Here is an 18,165-nt window from a genome sequence, read left to right as displayed (position 1 = left end):
GCTACACCTTGGCATATTGCATCCAGTTTCATCACCACATTACAAAAAAGATGTTGAGACTTTGGAAAAAGGATAGAGAAGAGCAACTAAGATGATTAAAAACCTGGAGACTAAAACATGAACAGTTGCAGGAACTGAATAACTTTACCCCTTGCATCCTGGACATAAATTGTTTCAACTTCTACCCTCAAAACGACGTTATAGGGCAATGCACACCAGAACAACTAGACACAAGGACAGTTTTTTCCCCGAATGCCATCACTCTGCTAAACAACTAATTCCCACAACACTGTCAAATTATTTACTACGACTGTATTACTATTATTCTTCTCATCCTTCCTATTACCTATCTCCTCCCACTTGTGAATATAACCTTGTTGCTTGTATCTCTACTATTTATATTGTTTTATTTGTTTCCTAGTATGATTTGATTGTTTATTTAGTAACCTATGGCTATCACTAAGTGTTGTATCTTATGATTCTTGATGAATGTATTTTTTTCTTTTATGTAAACTGAGAGCATATGCACCGAAGACAAATTCCTTGTGTGTCCAACCACACTTGGACAATAAAGAATTCTATAAAGAATTCTATACAGAGAGGATATAATAGCAGCATTCCAGTATCTGAGGGGCTGCCACAAAGAGGAGGGGGGTGTCAACCTATTCTCCAGAGCACCAGAAGACAAGACAAGAAACAATGGATGGAAACTAATCAAGGAGAGAAGCGACCGAAAACTTCCTGGCAGGAGAAACTTCCTGACAGTGAGAACAATTAACAATTAACCAGTGGAACGACTTGCCTCCAGAGGTTGTGGGTTTCCTTCATCACTGGAGGTTTTAAGAAGAGACCGGACAGCCCCTTGTCTGGAACGGCACAGGGTCTCCTGTTTGAGCAGGGGGATGGACTAGAAGACCTCCAAGGTCCCTTCCCGCTCTATTCTGAATATAATACGAGGCGGGAATGACCGTTCATCATGGGCACCGGAAGGGGCGCCAGGGCGTTGGGACAGGAAAGCCCAACCTCCTCGCCCCGCCTTTGCGAGGCCGACGCTTCCTGGGTCTGCTCACTGGGCGTGCGCGGGGGAGGGGGGGGGAAGGCGCTGGGCGGGGCGTGCGTGCGAGCGAGCGAGCGAGCGAGGAAGGAGGCCGTCGTGGGCGCGGCTGCCGGCCATGACGCTGCCGGTCTTCTTCGGGTGCGCCTTCGTGGCCTTCGGGCCGGCGCTGGCGCTCTTCCTGCTGACGGTGGTGGGGGAGCCGCTGCGGGTCATCATCCTGATCGCGGGGTGAGGCCGAGGGGGTCCGGCGGCGGCGGGGGAGGGGGACTGCGGGGCCAGGGCTGACCGAGTCTCTCTCCCCCCCTCCCCCCCTCGCAGGGCCTTCTTCTGGCTGGTGTCGCTGCTGCTCTCCTCGCTTGTCTGGTTCGTGGCGGCCAAGGCCAGCGACCCGGGCGACCAGGCGCTGCAGCGGGGGCTGCTGGTCTTCGGCGTGCTCTTCTCCGTGGCGCTGCAGGAGGCCTTCCGCTTCCTCTACTACAAGCTGCTCAGGTGGGCCGGAGGGGAGGGGAGGGGAGGGGAGGGGAGGGGGCCTCGGAGAGGGAAAGAGAGACGACCCCCCCCCACCGCGGGCAGGACCTGCAAGGCGGCCTCCGTTCCCGGGCGCGAATCGGGCATCGCCGAGCCGGACTGGCGGGGAGAGGGGGAGGGGCGGGTGGCGGAGGCTACTGGCGGGCCCCCCACCCCCGCCAGGCCCGGTGCGGTGGGGATCGGGCTGCCCGCCGCCTTTGTCCCGCCCGGTAGACAGGCAGGCATCCCGGAGCCTCGCCCGGCAGGTTGGTGGGACCCGGCGCGTTCCCAGGAGGTGGGGCTGTTCCCCGCGGGCGGCCTGCCGAGTGACGCCCCCTCAACCCCCCTCGATTAGGCGGATATTCTGCTCCAGCCTGTCCCGGCTCCTCTCCCGGCATGGTCCGTGCCCTGTAGCCCGCTGCGTCCTGCCCCTCTTCAGGCGGCTCCCTCCGGGCTGCCCCCCAGCACCTGCTCCTCTTAGAGTCGGGTTTTTTTGTTTCCTTCCGGACACTTTTCATCGCGGTGCGGTTGCGGAGGGTCCTTCCTAAAATACGACAACCAGAACTCGGGGGTTGATGCACCCCAAGTTTATATTAGGTTTTCTTTGCAGTTGTATTGCCTTGTGGGCTCTGTGATCCACCATCTATGGCTCTCTAGTACCATCCAATCCATCTTGCGCGCTTGGCAGAGGCAGATGGGTGGCGTATGAAGTATAAACAAACCATGCTCATGCCGCCTCCTGTGCGAAGGCTTTAGGGTTTTGCGAGCGCTCTTCCGTTACGCTCGTCCTACATCGGCAAAGAGCTCTGACACCCTCCCCCCCCCCCAAGCTTCATCAAGGGTCCCTGGTGTAACTTGACCTGAGGGTCCATCACAGAAGCTCACTGCTTCCTATGGGCCATGTTCACCTTTCATCAGGTGTTCTGCTTTGTGCCGTGTGAGGTCACCTGATTTGGACCACGTGAGGAAGCAGAGATGGTGAAGAGGGTCCTTTCCCCCTCTCCATTACCACTCCCTGCTTGCCCTCGCTTCCAAGCCACGGACCTGCCCCTTCCTCTTCTGCTTGGCTGTTCACTTTGCTTTTGAGCTTTCGCTCTTTTGCGGCTTTGGCTTTTCCTGTTTTCTCAGCTATTTGACAATACATGCACTCATTTCCCATTCCTGTTACATTTAACTATTAGTCAGAAAATCCCCATTTACCTAAATGGTTTCTTAATTTACCCTGAATTTTTTTTCCTTCATTGGATATGGTGTATTACTGGCACTGACTGCGGTTGGGACTGGCAGCTCCATCTCTAAGCAGTGTCATAAAAGTCAAGAGTTGTGGCTGTCATTAGGCAAATCACCTGCAAATCATCCCACCTAAGTGGAGAGTCACCTGACCGTCATTTGCAACTTCCTGCTGGCTTCCCCATTTACTTTGTCAGAAGCTGGCTGTGGATATTGCAGATGGGGATTGTGTGCCTGAGCGATGCTGTGTCCGTTGAAAATGCACACCAGTTGCCGAGTCCCCAAATCACAATCGCATAACTCTGGGGACCCTGTAATGGTGGGACTTTGAGACTGGTCGTAAATCTCCAGTCATAACTTTGAACAGTCACTGAACAAATCATTGGTAAGCGGGATTGTTGCCTGGATTGTATTTTCAGCATCTTGTTTTAGAGATATTCCCAAGATGTCTTGCTCCATGAGGATTCTGTGTATGGAATCACACCTGCACCTCTTTCTCTAAGCTTGTTGGAATCAAGTTTCTGTGTATGACTAGGCTCCAATTTTTTACTGTTGTGGTTTGCACCCACTGCTTGCTGCTTAATGTTTCTATGACACCTCCTCAACAGGATCCTCCTCATTGATTAGGGTCAGATCCAGGAGAAGCTTATCTCTTCTTCATTCTTCTAGAAAATGGAATAACCTGTAGAAGAGAGTATTTGTATCTTGGTTGAACCGTGGTGTCGTTGGGTTCTCTCAGCTTGGCTGTATTCTTGCAGATATTTCATTACCCAACTAGGTAATATCATCAGTTCTAGAAGGGAGCAGGGGTTTGTGCTCTGTTTAATTACAGTGGCTACTCTGTCATTCCATGTTTTGTTGGTAGTTCATTGATTAGGGTTTTGTTTATTGTTTGATTGTCTGCGTTGATAGTTCCTTGATTGGGTTACCACTCGATTGTTGATCTGGTATTAATCCTGGTGTTTCTGGTTATCTGGGTGTTGCTTGCTGGTGAGGAGGTGTTTTGGTCTTTCTGTTTCCTTTTTAGCTTTTTGATTATCTCTTTTGAAGGTATGTAAATATTTTTTTCTATATGTACCTATTGATGCCTGATTTGTCAGAGTGCCAGGCTTCCAGGAATTCTTTAGCATTTTTGGATTTAATTTGATCTAGGATGGTCTCTGTTTCCCAGTTGAAACTGTGGTGAAGTCTGTCCATATGTTGTGCAGTTAAGGAGTTTCCATTCTGACTGCTGGTTGGTGTTCATGGATGCCAATCTTCTGCCTGCTTGTCCTATATCCGTGATGGCAAACCTATGGTACGCGTGCCACCTGTGGCACGTTTAGCCATATCAATGGGTATGGCAGCTCAGCTCGGGGGGGCATGCACGCGCCGGCCAGCTGATTTTCGGGCCTTCTGGGCCCACCAGAAGTAGGGAAACAGGCTGTTTGCTGCCTCTGGAGGGGCTGGGGTGGTGGTGGTGGGGAAGGCCCGTTTTTCTTTCTTACCTGGCTCCAGATCCTCTCTATGCATCTGTGGAGGGCGAAAACAGCCTTTCCCACTCCCTCAGAAGCCCTCCAAAAGCCTGAAAGGGCCCATTTCCCAACTCTTGGTGGGACAGGAAGTGACGCCTCCGAGGGAGTGGGAAAGGCTGTTTTCGCCCTTCCCAGATGCATAGAGAGGGTCTGGAGCCAGGTAAGAAAGAAAAATGGGCCTACCTGGCCATCGCATGCCAGGGGAGGGGGGCTTGCACGCGCATGCGCAAGGCAGGGCACATAGAATTACGGGTGTGGGCACGCACGCGTGAGAACCTCCCCCACCCTTCCCTCTCCTGGCACGCGATGGCAAAAAGGTTAGCCATCACTGTCCTATATAATGGCTGTTGCAGTCCTTACACTGTATGACTCCCGTTATTTTCTTCGGGGGCTGCTGGGTCTTTTGGTTTACTTCAGATGATTTGAAGGGCATTTCTTGGTTTGTGTGGTACGCTGATTCCATGAGAGGTTGTGATAGTCTGTTGGTGATTTCTGAGTTGTTTTTGACGTATGGCTGTGTCGCCCTTTTTACGACTTGTGTTGGTTGTGCTAAATTGAGTTGAGTGGACGGGGACTTTCTGATAAAGTTGCGTGGGTATCCATTGTATTGGAAGACATTCTATAGATGATCTGTTTCCTTTTCCTGAGGTTCAGAGCTGCTGCAATGTGTTTGCAATGTGTATCTAAACAGTGTTTTCGTGGGAGGTTGGGTTGGTTACTTTGGTAATGGAGTACAGTAGTTCTCAACATACAAGAGTTCATTTAGTGACCGTTTGAAGTTACAACAGCACTAAAAAATGATGTGTGACCATTTTTCACACTTACGACCATTGCAGCATCCCCATGGTTACATGGGTCAAAACTTGGATGCTTGGCAACTGGTTCATATTTATGACGGTTGCAGTGTCCCGGGGTCATGTGATCGGGGTCATTGGGGAAGCCAGATTCACTTAACAACCATGTTACTAACTTAACAACTGCAGAGATCACTTAACATCTTTAGCAAGAAAGGTTGTAAAATGGGGCAAAATCCACTTAACAGTCTGGCTTAGCAATGGAATTTTTTTGGCTCAATTGTCATAAGTCAAGGGTCACCTGTGCCTAGCTAGTGTGGCTGGTTTTAAGATAGGCTGATATTTCTAATCTGCGCCGTGTCCTTTGCCGATGGAGATATCCAGGAAGGCCCCTGTTTGGTTTCCTTCTTCCTGTGCTAGTGCTATTCCTTTGAAGTTGTTATTGGTTGTTTTATGGATCTTTTCTAGTTGTTCCTTTTCCATTATGAGGAAAACGTGGGGCGATGGGTAACCAATCAATCATTGAACAAACAGATTGCCAAGCAGCCTGATCGTGGCCTCATAACTCAGAGAATGTGGGGGCAGGTAGCACAAAGCCTGGACACACTTTCCAAGACTGCCTTCACTTCAAAAAGCTGTTAAATGTCAGCTCATAAATGGAGGACTCCCTGCAATCTATGCCCCTTTTGTACCCGCATACTTGACCTGCCAGGAATTTTCTCCATGGTGATTTGTCTCTCACCTGGTCTTTCAGGCCTTCCATTTTCCCTGCGGCTGATTTCACACACTGTGTTGCTGGTCCTCTTTCCTTTCCCTTTTCTTAGCCTTTTCTAGAAACCGACTGACTTGTGTCATTCAGCTGCACTGTTCCCAGACCCACATTCTTTTTATTTACTTACTTTTAAAAAACCTTAAAATGTTTGACCTCATTTATTTAACTAAACTAGAATTAACAGATGAAAGGAAATGGAAATTTGATATACAGATTAGCAGAATTGGAAGGGACCTCGTAGGGTCATCTAGTCCCATCGCCCTGCCCAAGCAGGAGACCTTACAAAAATGGCAGTCCAGTCTCTTCTTGAAAGCCTCCAGTGATGAAGCTCCCACAACTTCCGAAGGCAACTTCTGTTCCATGGGCTGATTATTCTCCCTGTCAGGAAATTCCTCCTTATTTCTAGGTTGAATCTCTCCTTGATCAGTTTCCATCCATTATTCCTTCTTTGGCCTTCAGGTGCTTTGGAAAATAGCTTGACCCGCTCCTCTCTGTGGCAGCCCCTCAAGTATTGGAAGACGGCTATCATGTCTCCCCTGGTCTTTCTCTTCCCTAGACTAGCCATGCTGAGTTCCTACAACCATTCTTCATATGTTTTAGTCTCCAGTCCCCTAATTATCTGGGTTGCTCTTCTCTGCACTCTTTCTAGAATCTGAACATCTTTTTTATAGTGTGGTGACCAAAACTAGATACAATATTCTAGGCGTGGTCTTACAAAGGCTTTATAGAGTGGTATTGATCTTGATTGTATCCCTCTGATAATGCAAGTTAGGATTGCATTGGCTTTTTTGAGTGCTGCTGCACATTTCTGGCTCATATTTAATTAAGACTCCAAGCTCCCTTTCACAGTTATTGCTATTAAGCCTGGTTTCTTCCAATCTACAGTTGCAAGAAAAAGTATGTGAACCCCTTGGGATTACGTGGAGTTTTGCATGAATTGGTCATAAAATGTGCTCTGAACTTCATCTAAGTCACAACAATAGAAAAACACAGTCTGCTTAAAATAATACTACACAAACATTAGATGTTCCCATGGTTTAATTGAACATAACATGTAAACATTCACAGTGCAGGGAGGAAAAAGTATGTGAGCCCCTAGCCTAATGACTTCTCCAAGAGCTAATTGGAGCCAGGAGTGAGCCAACTTTGACTCCAATCAGTGTGCTGATATTGGATGTGTTACTGACAGCTGTCCTGCCCTTTAAAAACACACACCTGTTTTGGGTTTATTGGTTTCAAGAAGCACTGTCTGATGTGAACCATGCCTTGCAGAAAAGAGCTCTCAGAAGACCTACGATCAAGAATTGTTGACTTGCATGAAGCTGGAAAGGGTTACAAAAGTATCTCCAAAAGCCCTGATGTTCATGTGTCCACGGTAAGACAGACTGTCTACAAATGGAGAAAGTTTAGCACTGTTGCTACTCTCCCTAGGTGTGGTCGTCCTGTAAAAATGACTGCAAGAGCACAGCGCAGAATGCTTCATGAGGTAAAGAAGAGTGTCAGCTAAAGACCTACAGAAATCTCTGGCACATGCTAACATTTTTGTTGACACATCTACAATAAGGAAAACATTAAACAAGAATGGAGTACATGGGAGGACACCACGGAGGAAGTCATTGCTGTCCAAAAAAAATATTGCAGCATGTTTGAAGTTTGCAAAAGAGCACCTGGATATTCCACAGCACTACTGGCAAAATATACTGTGGACAGATGAAACCAAAATTGAGTTGTTTGGGAAGAACACACAACACTGTGTGGAGAAAAAAAGGCACAGCACACCAACATCAAAACCTCATCCCCACTGTAAAACATGGTGGAGGGAGCATCATGGTTTGGGGCTGCTTTGCTGCCTCAGGACCTGGACAGATTGTTGTCATTGATGGGAAAATGAATTCCAGAGTTTATCAAGACATTTTGCAGGAAAACGTACGACCATCTGTCCGCCAACTGAAGCTCCACAGAGGATGGGTGATGCAACAGGACAATGACCCAAAGCATACAAGTAATTCAACAAAAAATGGCTTCAACAGCACAGAATACGCCTTCTGGAGTGGCCCAGTCAGAGTCCTGACCTCAACCCGATTGAAATGCTGTGGCATGACCATAAGAGAGTGATTCACACCAGACATCCCAAGAATATTGCTACACTGAAACAGTTTTGTGAAGAGGAGTGGTCCAAAGTTACTCCAGATGGTTGTGCAGGTCTGATCTGCAACTACAGGAAACGTTTGGTTGAGGTTATTGCTGCCAAAGGAGGGTCAACCAGTTATTAAGTCCAAAGGTTCACATACTTTTTCCTCCCTGCACTGTGAATGTTTACATGTTATGTTCAATTAAACCATGGCAACATCTAATGTTTGTGTAGTATTATTTTAAGCAGGCTGTGTTTTTCTATTGTTGTGACTTAGAATCTAAGTTCAGAGCACATTTTATGACCAATTCATGCAAAACTCCACGTAATCCCATGGGGTTCACATACTTTTTCTTGCAACTGTATATGTGTTTTTCTTGCCTAAGTGTAAGACTTTACTTTTCTCTATATTGAATTTCATTTTGTTAGATAGGGCCCAGTGTTCAAGTCTGTCAAGATCCATCTGAATCTTTAGCCTATTGCAGAGGTCTGCAACCTTAAACACTCAAAAGAGCCATTTGGACCCATTTCCCACAGAAAAGAAAACACCGGGAGCCAAAAAACCCTTCCTGTGCCTGACTATTTCTTGAACGGCCACAAAACTAGCCTATGTAGTTGAATTAAACATTGTTTTCTTCTGAAACTTTTCTTTTCTTGGGTTTATCCATGGTTGGCCTACCGGGGGTTGAAAAGCTCAATAAATCGCATGCCAGCGGGTGTTGCACATTTATGGTTGGGGCACATATTTTGAGTGACGGAGCCGCAGCAGAGGGGTGAAAGAGCCACATGTGGCTCCAGAGCCACAGGTTGCTGACCCCTGGCCTATTGGATGTTGCCTATTTCTGCTAGCTTAGTATCATCTGCAAATTTGATGAGTTCCCCTTCTATTTCCTCATCAAAGTCGTTTATGAAGATATTGAAGAGTACTGGGCCTAAGACAGAACCTTGTGGTGCCCCACTGCTTACTTCCCTCCATGTAGATGTAGTACCATTAAGTACTTGTTGAGTATGGTGTGTCAGCCAGTTGCAAATCCATCTGCTGGTGAAGCTATCTGATCTGTCCCCGTCCCCACACACACACCACACAGCCAGCCGAGGGTTAAGGAAACACTTTGGAACGCACTCAGTTCTTATCTTCCTCTTGGCAGCGATAGACACACCGTCTGCCAAGGGACTTTATTTTCACAAACAGACAGATAAGATACGAACGTTCAAGAAAGTCCAAACATAAAATAATATTCCTCCCAACAGTTCCGGACGAGGCTTCAGTGACTATTCAAGGTTTACTTTTGTTCGTCACAAAAGATTCTTGACCACAACCCTCTATTATATAGTCTCTGGGGTGTGGTCTCTGGGGTGTGGTCCAGTGACTCAGTTCTAATCCCTAGCACGCCTCCCCAGCTGCTGCAAACGTTTATCACGTCTTCGGAGGCGTGCGTCCAGGAATGAGGTGTCATTATCACTCTGATTTGAAGCAGCTGTTTCTTCTCCCTCGGCCGGCACTTGAAACAATGCCAGAGGGGAGGGGCCTGGAGAGGGAGGCCTGGCTGACTCCTCTTCCTCATGCTCGGAGCTTTCTTCCTCCGATGGGACAGGCTCAGAGGGCGGGGCCACAACACTATCCCCCACCGCAGGGCCCTTCCCCCGGGTCTGACGGTCGGGATGGGGTCGGGACGGGAACTGTTCGTGGAAAGCCCGCACCAGGTCAGGGGCCTGAACGGCAGACGCATCCACCCAGGTGAAATCCTCGGGCCCGTACCCCTTCCAGGCAATGAGGTATTGGAAGCGCCCCTTCAGCCAACGGGAGTCCCGGATACTGTCCACCTCGTACGTCGAGGCATCGTCCTCGTCGGCTGCGGCTGGGGGGGCAGGCGTCGGCGGGCGGCGGAGATGGCTCGCGGGGGCCTCAGGGACCAGGAGGGACCGATGAAAAACAGGGTGGAGCCGCATGGAGCGGGGTAGAGTCAACCGGTAGGCCACCGGATTGATGACAGCCTCGATAGGGAAGGGACCGATAAAGCGTTGGGCCAGTTTCCTCACCGGCCGGTCCGTGGGGAGGTGTTTTGTGGACAACCACACCCGATCTCCTACTTCCAGCGGTGGCGTCGCCCGGCGGGCGCGATCGGCGAATCGTTTATAATCCTCTTTCGCCCGGATCAGCTGCCGCCGCACCAGTTGCTGCACCGCCTGCAGCTCCGAGAGGAAGTCCCGGGTCTCGGGAACAGGGGAGTCCATGATGGTCAACGGGAAAAGCCGTGGATGGTATCCGACGTTGGCATGGAACGGGGTCATCTGGGTGGAGGTGTGTTGGGAGTTATTAAAAGCGAACTCCGCTAGGGGAAGGTACTCGGCCCAGTTGTCCTGCTGCTGGTTGACAAAACAGCGGAGGTACTGCTCCAGTATGCCGATGACCTTCTCCGTGCCCCCGTCAGTCTCCGGATGGTGCGACGACGACAGGCACACCTGCACCTCCAGCGCGGCCATCAGGCTTTTCCAGAAGCGGGCCGTGAACTGGGCCCCGCGGTCCGAAACCACCCGGTCCGGCAGGCCGTGGAGGCGGAAGATCTGTTGCAAGAACAGGCGAGCCGTGGTGCGGGCCGAGGGCAGGCCGCGGCATGGGATGAAATGTGCCATCTTCGTGAGCGCATCCACCACCACGAGGACGGTCGTGTACGTAGCGGACAGGGGCAGGTCTGTCAGGAAGTCCATGGAGATGGCTCCCCACGGTCTCTCCGGTGTCGGCAGCGGCTGGAGGAGTCCGGGAGGGGGGCCGGACACGGCTTTGGCCTGTCGGCACGTCACACAGGACGTCACGTAGGCGTGCACGTCGTGCCGTACCCGAGGCCACCAAAAAGTCCGCGTCACCAAGTTCAAAGTCTTAAAGAAGCCGAAGTGCCCCGCCGCGGGGTTGTCATGGCACTGGTTCATGACGAGGGCTCGGAGCGGACTCGTGGGCACGTACAACCGACCCCGGTGTCTGAGCAAGCCCTCCTCCACGGTCCATGGGGACGCGGGGCCGACGTCCGCTCTCCGCTGCTGCGACCAGTCGTCCCGTCGCTGCGCTTCCAGCACCTGAGCCCGCAGGTCCACCGGTTCCTGGACCGCGGCCAAGGAGTCCGCTGGCAGCACCGTCCGGGGGGGAAGGGAATCCTTGGGGCAAAAGTATTCCGGCTTACGGGATAGCGCATCCGCCCTCTGGTTGAGGTTGCTCGGAATGTATGTGACGTGGAAGTTGAACCGGGCGAAAAACAACGACCACCGGATCTGCCGCTGGTTCAACTTCCGTGCCGTGGTGAGGTGCTCCAGGTTCCGATGGTCCGTCCGCACCTCCACCTGGTGTCGGGCCCCCTCGAGGTGATGTCGCCAAGCCTCGAACGCGGCCTTGATGGCCAGCAACTCCTTTTCCCAGATGGTGTAGTTGCGCTCGGAAGGGTTGAGTTTCCGGGAGTAGTATGCGCAGGGAAAAAGAGTGCCGCCATCCACCGGAGCCTGTAGCAGCACCGCCCCAATTGCCACGTTGGACGCGTCCGTCTCCACCACGAACGGACGGTGTGGATTGGGGTGCCTCAGGACTGGCTCTGTGAGGAAGGCCTGCTTGAGGACCTCGAAGGCCTGCTGCTGCGGGGGCCCCCACTGGAACGGGACCTTCTTCCGAAGGAGCTGGGTCAACGGCAAGGTCAGGGTGGCGAAGCCCGGGATGAAGGTCCGATAGTAGTTGGCAAATCCCAACAGACGCTGGACGTCCTTCACCCGACGCGGGGGTTCCCAACTGCGCAAGGCCTCCACCTTGCGCGGGTCCATTGCGATGCCCTCGGGGGTGATGATGTGCCCGAGGAACTCTATGGAAGTCTGGAAGAAGTAGCATTTCTCCAACTTCGCATAGAGCTGGTGCTCCCGCAGGCGCTGCAGGACCTGGCGGACATGCTGGAGGTGACTTTCCGGGGTCCGGGAATAGATCAAAATGTCATCCAAGTAGATCACCACGAACCGATCCAGCATGTCCCGGAACACATCGTTCATCAAATGCTGGAAGACCGCGGGGGCGTTGGTCAACCCGAACGGCATGACGGTATACTCGAAGTGTCCATACCGAGTGCCGAACGCTGTCTTCCACTCGTCCCCCTCTCTCACGCGCACCAGGTTGTAGGCCCCTCGGAGATCAAGCTTAGTGAAGATCGAGGCCTCCCGCAACCTCTCCATCAGCTCCGGGATCAGCGGCAGGGGGTAGCGATTTCGCACTGTGATGGCATTCAAGCGCCGGTAGTCGCAACACAGGCGCAAGTCCCCTGTCTTCTTTTTAACGAAGAGGACCGGGGCCGAGAGCGGGGAGGTCGAAGGCCGGATGAACCCACGGGCCAGGTTCTTTTCCAGAAAGTCCCGTAAGGCGGCCAGCTCGGGCTCCGACATGGAGTACAGGCGTCCCGAGGGCAGGGGCGCGTTGGGCATTAGGTCCACCGCACAGTCGTAGGGTCGGTGCGGGGGCAAGCGGTCCGCCTCCTTCTCGCTGAACACGTCAGCGAAGGGCATCAGCTCCGGAGGCAAGGAGACGTTTGGGGCAGAGACGTCCTGGCCGGCGCAGGTGTGGCGAAGGTGGTCGACACACTGCAGGCTCGGGAACGAGATGGCGTTTCTTGACCACGCCACCTGAGGGTCGTGCGCCCGAAGCCAGGCCATCCCCAGGACCAAGGGAAAGTGCAGATCCGCCGTTACGTAAAACTGGATCGCCTCCTCGTGGTTCCCGATGGCGAGGCGCAAGGGCTGGGTAGCGGTTTTGATGGGCCCCGCCACGAGTTCCCGCCCATCTATAGTTTCGACCCTCAACGGAGGGTCCACTGGAACCAAGGGGACTTTGTAATGGGCCACAAAGGCCTGGTCCATAAAGTTCGTGGTGGCCCCCGAGTCCACCAGCGCGTGCGCCTGGAGCCCTTCCGACCGGTTAGCCAACAACACCCGGGTGTTCAAAATCAGGTGCCGAGGGGGCTCACAGTCCACAGCCGCCGACTCCGGCGGGGCATGGTCACGTGCCTGACCCAGAGTTTCCCCTAGGCCAGGCCTGGCCCGTTTCCCGGCTGGTCACGCCGAGACTCCGGAACAGGCTTGAGCGGTCCACTCCGCTTCCGGGGACACGAGGCGGCAAAATGTCCCGCCTCGCCGCAATAGAGGCACAACCCCCCTTGACGTCTCCGCATCCGCTCCTGGGCCGTCAGTTGAGGTCTGGCTGCTCCAAGCTCCATGGGCTCCTCAGCCGTCGCCACAAAACGCTGTGCGGTCCGGAGCGCTGTCGGTGCGAAACGCGGGGGTGCCGACTCTGTCGATGGTTCCGGAAGAGCCCGACGGGGCCGTCGCCGTTGCAGGCGGGCGTCGATGCGCAGGCATTGGGTCACCAGCGCGTCGAGGGTCGGTGGCGCCTCCACACGAACCAGCTCGTCCTGCAACTCGTCGGAAAGGCCGTCCTGGAAGGCGTCCATCAGCGCCACCTCATTCCAAGCCGAATCCTGGCCTAGCAGTCGGAACTCTGCAATATAGTCCTGCAGGGGGCGCTTGCCTTGGCGGAGGTCCTTGATGCGCCTCGCTGCCGTCTGCACCCGGAGGGGGTCCTCAAACATGGTGCGCAGGTGTTGTAAAAAGCCCTGAAAGTCCAGGAGCAAGGGGCTATCTTGCAACAACAGAGGCGTGGCCCATCGGGCGGCAGTGCCAGAGAGGGAGCTGATAACAAATGCCACCCGAGCCCGGTCATCCGGAAAATCCTCCGGCCTCATCGCCATAAACAGTTGGCATTGTCCCAAGAAGGCCGGAAACATCTCCTGCTGCCCAGAAAACCTATCTGGCACGTTCACTGGGCATCTCGGACGGGGAGGGGGAGGAGGTGGAGCTGCAGGAGCATTTCCCAAAGCAAGTTGGGCAGTTAGCTGTGCTACTTGCTGTTGCAGAAGCTGATTGGCCTCCAGCATCTGCTGTATCTGCTGCTGCAGCTGTTGGTCCATCGTGGGTTAACGATGGAGTATGGGGGTGACGAACAAGATGATCTGTCCCCGTCCCCACACACACACCACACAGCCAGCCGAGGGTTAAGGAAACACTTTGGAACGCACTCAGTTCTTATCTTCCTCTTGGCAGCGATAGACACACCGTCTGCCAAGGGACTTTATTTTCACAAACAGACAGATAAGATACGAACGTTCAAGAAAGTCCAAACATAAAATAATATTCCTCCCAACAGTTCCGGACGAGGCTTCAGTGACTATTCAAGGTTTACTTTTGTTCGTCACAAAAGATTCTTGACCACAACCCTCTATTATATAGTCTCTGGGGTGTGGTCTCTGGGGTGTGGTCCAGTGACTCAGTTCTAATCCCTAGCACGCCTCCCCAGCTGCTGCAAACGTTTATCACGTCTTCGGAGGCGTGCGTCCAGGAATGAGGTGTCATTATCACTCTGATTTGAAGCAGCTGTTTCTTCTCCCTCGGCCGGCACTTGAAACAATGCCAGAGGGGAGGGGCCTGGAGAGGGAGGCCTGGCTGACTCCTCTTCCTCATGCTCGGAGCTTTCTTCCTCCGATGGGACAGGCTCAGAGGGCGGGGCCACAACAGCTATCTATCCTACTTTTTTCTAGCTTACCAAGGTTATGGTCTACTTTGCTTTTTTTTTATAATTTTTTTTATTTTTCAAAAACACAAACAAAACAAAACATAAAAACATTATCATTCCATACAATTATAAACAGTCGGTATATGAGCCGTGTATCAGTCGGTGGCATTTTTGTGCTCCTCCTCTCTTCAATTTATCACTAAACATGCTAGCTTATTTCCAAAAAATTCAACATCCATTTATATCATATTTATTTCCAATTCTTATTCTCTATCCATTGGTAAAATAAATCCCATATCAAATAGTATTGTCTATCTTCCTGCTCTCTTACGTTGTGGTCTACTTTGTTGAATGCCTTGCTGAAGTCTATATAATGTCCACAGTATTTTGCTGGTCTACTAATTTAGTAACTATGTTGAAGAATGAAATAAGATTGGTTTGGCATGATCTGTTTTTAACAAACCTGTGCTGACTGCTAGTTATTACTTTACTCGTTTCTAGATGTTGGCAGATCTATTTTTTTATTATCATTTCCAGTATCCTTCCGGGTATTGATGTTAGGCTGATTGGACACACAGGAGCATTTTGTGTGTCTGCATACACACACACATACACACACAGACACCAACTTTGAAGCTTGGTCCCACCTCATCTCTCCCAGAGACAGAGAGGCCACATACTTGGCCTTTCTGGGGTTGGCCAGGTGCCCAAAGCCAGGGGACCAGCTTGCAACCAGGGCCACAGCCAGGAAGGCTCCTTATGGGCCAGGAGCAGCCCTTTCAGGTCTGTGGGAGAAAGTGGAGGTCCAAGCCTGCAGAGGGCGCCAGCTCCAGCCTAGGTGATCCAGAACTCAGCCTGTGCTTCTCCTTCCCTCCCCCAGGAAGGCAATGGAAGGGCTCCTTGCCCTCAGTGAAGATGGCTGCTCCCCCATCTCCATCCAGCAGATGGCCTATGGTGCGTTTCCCGAGGGATGGCTCAGGTGGTACCTGGGCAAAGAAGGCTTTTGGGGACACCGGGACCCCTGCAGAGGAAGGGAGGGGGTCAGGAATTCCTGGGGTGCTGGGAGGAGAGCTTGAAGGTGGGCCCCTGCTGGTGAGCGCATCCCTCAGCCCAGAAGGAAGCCCCATCCCAGGGCCAGAGTGGACGGGATGGAGAGAGGGATGTGGCCAAAGGCCCTGCTGGATTGGGGAATAGATTGGCCCTTCTGGGCCCTGCTCAGGCCTGCACCTTCTCTGCCCACAGTGGCCGGGCTGGGGTTTGGACTCATGAGCGGTGCCTTTGCCATGATCAACCTGCTGGCGGATTCTCTGGGGCCTGGCATCGTGGGCATCCACGGAGACTCCCAGCTCTACTTCCTGACTTCAGGTACAGCTGTCCCTGATTGGGTGGGGGGAGGCCTTCTCCAGCCCCCCCCCCCCTCACTGTCTCTGTCCCCACAGCCTTCATGACCCTGGTGTTGATCCTGCTGCACACCTTTTGGGGCATCGTCTTCTTCCATGGCTGTGAGACGCGGCGCTGGGGAGAGGTGGCAGCTGTGGTGCTCTGCCATCTCACCGTCTCTGCCCTTGTGAGTAGCACCCCTAAAAATGGCTATATGTGTGTGTTTGGAGACAGAGATAGAGAACAGGGACTGGTAGGCTGCAGCAAACATGCCCCCCAGCTGGCACCTTCCAGGCCTGTCTCTGCTTTAGCTGCCCCAATGAATGGACCCACATCCCCTGTTGCCAGGGAGGGTCTTAGTCCTTGTGGCATTTTAGTATTGTGATGCTGTCTCCCAAGCCAGGCAAGCCAAGCCCCTCCCCCCCTGGATTGCCCAGCTCTGCTGGCTCTTCCTGCAACAGGGTCCTGATGACAGCCAGCCCCTGGCAAGCAGCTTACTGGGGGCGGGGGGGGGGGGGGCGGCTGTAGGCAACTCCGCCTCCTCTGTGGAGCTGTGGTGCCCCTCAGCTGGGCTGCTCTCCAGCCTCAGGGGAAGGCGAAGGGCTTCCCATTTCATTTCTGGGAACCCTCAGGCATGGAGATGGGGGTGGGAGGCCTCCCTGTCAGAGGCTGCCGGGAGGGCTGACCCACCTGTTTCTCCTTGCAGACCTTCTGGAACCCGGTCTACTTGGGCAGCCTTTTGCCAGCATACCTGCTCATGGTGGCCATGGCGGTGTGGGCTTATCATCTCTCCGGAGGCTCCAAAAAGAACCTGCAGCACTTCCTCCTGTGTGAGTGTCATCCCAGCTCCTGCCCAAGGTCCCCCTCCCCACTGTGCCATTACCCCTGGGGTAACACTCCCCTGCCCCCACCAGCCAGCTGGCTCAGCTCTCTCCCAAGTGCTGCATTCCCATTTCACAGGCCTACGGACCGCACCCCAGGCAGGATCCTGAGCCTTCCAGCCACCTTGCCAGGAAGCTGGGCCCCAGGCTCTCCGGAGGGCATCGGATGATTGTGCCCTTGGAACACAGGGGCTGAAGATGGGACTAGGGCTGTGGAATGGCTGCCCTCAACTAGCCCCAGGAAATCTGTCTGCCCTTTGCCGTCCTCTTGAATCTCGCTGCATCTCCCCTTTGGCTCCTGATACTTATTGGGGTGGGAGGGGAAAAGGGGTGCTGGCCAAGCAGCCAGGTGATCTATACGGCACAGAGAAAGTGTCTTTGATCTGCTGCTGCTCTCGGGAAGAGGGGTTGGGGTGGGGGGGATCACCCAGTCTTGCGTTGCTTGAAAGCCAAGAGCAGAAGCTGAACAGAGCTGTGGATTCCCTTCTTAAGTAGTACCAATAAAGAGACTGGCTAAAAGCTTGTGTTTGTTCAGGGGTGGGGGGCCAGGGCAGATGGCCTTGGCCTCCTGTGAGGTCTTTGCTTGATCAGCTGGTGTGGCCATAACTCTGCAAAAGGGCCACCTGCCATCAACATGGTGAGCTGGGTGGATGAGCAGAGAGCGTCTGGCAGCTTCTGAGACTGCAGCAATGAAGTTAACATCTTGGGGAGCCTCTGGGATAGAGATGTGGGGGCAGCGTAGTGGTCACAAAAGAGCCTGTAGAGGGGAGCCATGGCTTGATGTAAGCCAATCCTATGTGGTTTGTTGCAGGCTCAGTGTATTGCATGAACTGCAGCCAGGTTGATTCTGCCACTGTCCTAGTCCTGTCCTGTCCCCTCCCTAACTGAACAATCTTTTAAGTCCCTTCAGTCTTTGCTTTGTTGGCTTTCTTTTCTGGTGCCCATCTCATCCAATGTGGGGCATCATTGGCTTCTTTGAAGCAAGTCACCTTCTGGCACCCTTGCTGGCACTGGATGCTTTGCAGGGCAGGCACCATCGGGGGGGGGGGGAGGGGGAGCTTTTGTAGCAAGGTACCAATGCTGGCAGCCTTAAGTTGGCACAAACACCTTGGTCAGCTCAGTCTCTCCCTCCCACCACCCGCTTTCTCTGGCATTGAGAAACATGCTGCCCACGCTGAACAGGCAGGTGATCCTCGACTTAAAGCCTCAAGTGGGATGAGAGTTTTGATTGCTAAGCAAGGCAGTTAAGTGACTTGTGTCCAATTGTGCAATCTTTTTGCCACAATGATTAAGTAAATCATTGCAGTTGTTAT

At 52.8% G+C, this 18,165-nt stretch overlaps 1 protein-coding gene across 1 annotated transcript; it reads left to right on the top strand.

The window, feature by feature from the left end:
- Positions 1 to 1,087: 1,087 nt before the first annotated feature.
- Positions 1,088 to 17,371, top strand: LOC117679714 (gamma-secretase subunit Aph-1b-like). Its single transcript, XM_034441867.2, has 7 exons — positions 1,088 to 1,285; positions 1,376 to 1,546; positions 15,472 to 15,545; positions 15,834 to 15,956; positions 16,031 to 16,158; positions 16,678 to 16,801; positions 16,932 to 17,371. Exons 1-7 carry the CDS (start codon positions 1,173 to 1,175, stop codon positions 16,961 to 16,963), a joined length of 765 nt encoding a protein of 254 aa, XP_034297758.1. The 5' UTR covers positions 1,088 to 1,172; the 3' UTR covers positions 16,964 to 17,371.
- Positions 17,372 to 18,165: the final 794 nt, after the last annotated feature.

Source organism: Pantherophis guttatus, chromosome 2 (assembly GCF_059756535.1).
Source record: "Pantherophis guttatus breed Tessera chromosome 2, ASM5975653v1, whole genome shotgun sequence".
Taxonomy (NCBI): Eukaryota; Metazoa; Chordata; class Lepidosauria; order Squamata; family Colubridae; genus Pantherophis; species Pantherophis guttatus.
Note: the sequence above shows the minus strand (reverse complement) of the source record. Positions and strands in the feature narration are given on the sequence as shown.

Bases quoted from the DNA above. Each gene is read 5' to 3' on its own strand.
- LOC117679714 (XM_034441867.2), top strand. From the start codon at position 1,173: ATGACGCTGCCGGTCTTCTTCGGGTGCGCCTTCGTGGCCTTCGGGCCG. The intron at 1,547-15,471 runs GTGGGCCGGAGG...TCCCTCCCCCAG, and splicing joins CTCTACTACAAGCTGCTCAG to GAAGGCAATGGAAGGGCTCC. The intron at 15,957-16,030 runs GTACAGCTGTCC...CTGTCCCCACAG, and splicing joins GCTCTACTTCCTGACTTCAG to CCTTCATGACCCTGGTGTTG.